Here is a 2,274-nt window from a genome sequence, read left to right as displayed (position 1 = left end):
TTTGGTTAAGATGAATTTTATAAGATTGTGATGCTACACAGGTTGGAGCTACACCTTTAATGTGTGATAATGAACTAGCCAAACACATCACAATTAATCGAGTATATCATGAACACACCAATCATGTCGAGATGACAACTTTGTTAGAGAAAGAGTAGTTAATGGTGGAATAAAGCCTTGTGCCATCCCTTTAGAATTTCAAGCTGCATACATATCTACTAAAGCTTTAGGGGCAGATTGCTTTCGATTCGGATGCATCAAATTGGGTGTTTGTAATCTTGACAGTCCAACATAAAAATAAAATTTAAGATTATTGTAATTTGTTTCATATTTATTAGTTTTTTTTTTTCCGTTTATGTTTCCTTGCTCAACAAGCCTTAGAGTTATTATCTATTTAGAATTAGAATTCTTATCCAGTTAGTTTTGCATCCTATATATATTCGATCAAAAGTTGTATTCATATATTGTAACGAAAGTGTAATAAAGTGTGGGGATAAATGACATTTAAGTCAAGATGAAAGATCGACAGGCGCATTTTATGTCAACGATATTGGTGGCACGATCTGAAAATTAGTCGGGCACTGAAGGGTATAATTGTAAATAGGCAACTATAAAAGGACGACTTGAGGACAGAGTCTGTTTCATGTGTTGCCAAAAGGGCGAACGAAGCAGAGCAAATTCCGTTATCTATCCACACCAAAATTCAATCTTTTCGCATTCTCTCAATCCTTGATATCCATCGTTTTCTCTGAATCGATATCTTTGCTCTTCGAGAAATTTCGCTTGTTTTTTTGATCTGGAGGTTTTTTCAAATCGAATTTTCTAGGGTTTTTTTGAGAATTCATCAGCCATGGTTTACGATTCGATCGCCAACGCTTCGATCCCGACCGCGGTTTCCAATCCGAAGGAAATTGGCAAGAAAAAGCGGGTACATTTATTGAATTCTATTCAATTGTTCGATTTTCTGATGCGTATCGTTTGATTGATGGATAGTTGCGAGAGAAACGTGTTGGTTTTTTCTTTTTGGGAAAATAGGACGTTCTTCTTGTTTTTTTGTTACGATCTAACCTGATTTTTTCAATCTTGAAGGTGAACAGGACTGCCAAATTGAAGCAGTGCAAGCTTGATGCTCGTCGTGAACAGTGGCTTTCTCAAGGTGATTTTTCTCAGTTTTTTGTATCATGTGTATTTGATCTGATATGAGTTGTATGTGCTGTTATGGTTAATCAATGTTTTTTTCTTATAGTGAAGAACAAGGGGTTTAAGGAAGAAAATAAAGGCGATGTTCGTGCAAAAATGCCTGCTTCAGACATGCATGCCTCAAACGAGGGAGATCGATCGCTGGTGAAATTAGTGATTAATCCTGGTGGTGAAGAGAACGATGGTTTGATGAATCATTACAGCGATTGGGAGTCGCCTTCCAACAGCCCTACTAGTCATACAAGCAGCTTGGGAAGTAACAGATCAGTGGCTAATTTCACCGGTAGTAGTAGCCGGAGCAGCAGCAGTAGCAGCGGTGGTTGTTATTCAGAAAGCATGACAGAAGAAGATGATGGTGACGATGGATGCTTGGATGATTGGGAAGCAATTGCTGATGCTTTAGCAGCCGATGACATTAAAAACAATCATAACCCTAATCCAGACTCCACAACTGCATCATCAGAGCTAGAGCCTGTAGAAACAATCAAAGAGGATCAAGAGGATTCCCATGCACAAGTGAATCATCGAGCCTGGAGACCAGATGATGCTTATCGTCCTCAAGGTCTCCCAAATCTGCTAAAACAGAACAGTTTCCCCATGAATTCAGATCGCCATTATAAGAACGTTGGATTTGCATTTGCTCCATCAACATGTCCGATATGCTGTGAAGATCTTGATTTGACAGACACAAGTTTTCTTCCTTGTCCATGTGGTTACAGGCTATGTCTTTTCTGCCACAAGAGGATTCTTGAAGATAATGGTCGTTGTCCAGGGTGCAGGAAGCTGTATGAACAACATGCAGAACAGGGGATTGCAGCTTCCAAACTGGGTCGTTCTCACAGCATGATCCCCAGGCGTTAGAAGAAAAGTATGTCGTCCTTTTCATGTGTGTCTTTTATGTTTACATATTAGAAGAAAAAAAAAAAGACTGATATTAGTGGTAGGTATGTCCATAGACAGTGTTTGGGAAATATGATCTTGTGAGTTTGCCTATAGGACTTGTTGGGTGTTGGGTGTTGGTATGTGAATACATAAAAATGGCATATAAAAAATCGAATACATAGTTTCCACTTA

The 2,274-nt window shown here is 38.7% G+C and overlaps 1 protein-coding gene across 1 annotated transcript; it reads left to right on the top strand.

Annotated features, from left to right (window-relative positions):
* Positions 1 to 482: 482 nt before the first annotated feature.
* On the top strand, positions 483 to 2,274 carry LOC111881483 (uncharacterized). The gene is made up of 3 exons (XM_023877871.3): positions 483 to 928; positions 1,090 to 1,156; positions 1,247 to 2,274. The coding sequence occupies exons 1-3, from the start codon at positions 851 to 853 to the stop codon at positions 2,059 to 2,061; spliced, it is 960 nt and encodes a 319-aa protein (XP_023733639.2). The 5' UTR covers positions 483 to 850; the 3' UTR covers positions 2,062 to 2,274.

This window comes from Lactuca sativa, chromosome 5 (genome assembly GCF_002870075.4).
Source record: "Lactuca sativa cultivar Salinas chromosome 5, Lsat_Salinas_v11, whole genome shotgun sequence".
Lineage (NCBI taxonomy): Eukaryota > Viridiplantae > Streptophyta > Magnoliopsida > Asterales > Asteraceae > Lactuca > Lactuca sativa.
Note: the sequence above shows the minus strand (reverse complement) of the source record. Positions and strands in the feature narration are given on the sequence as shown.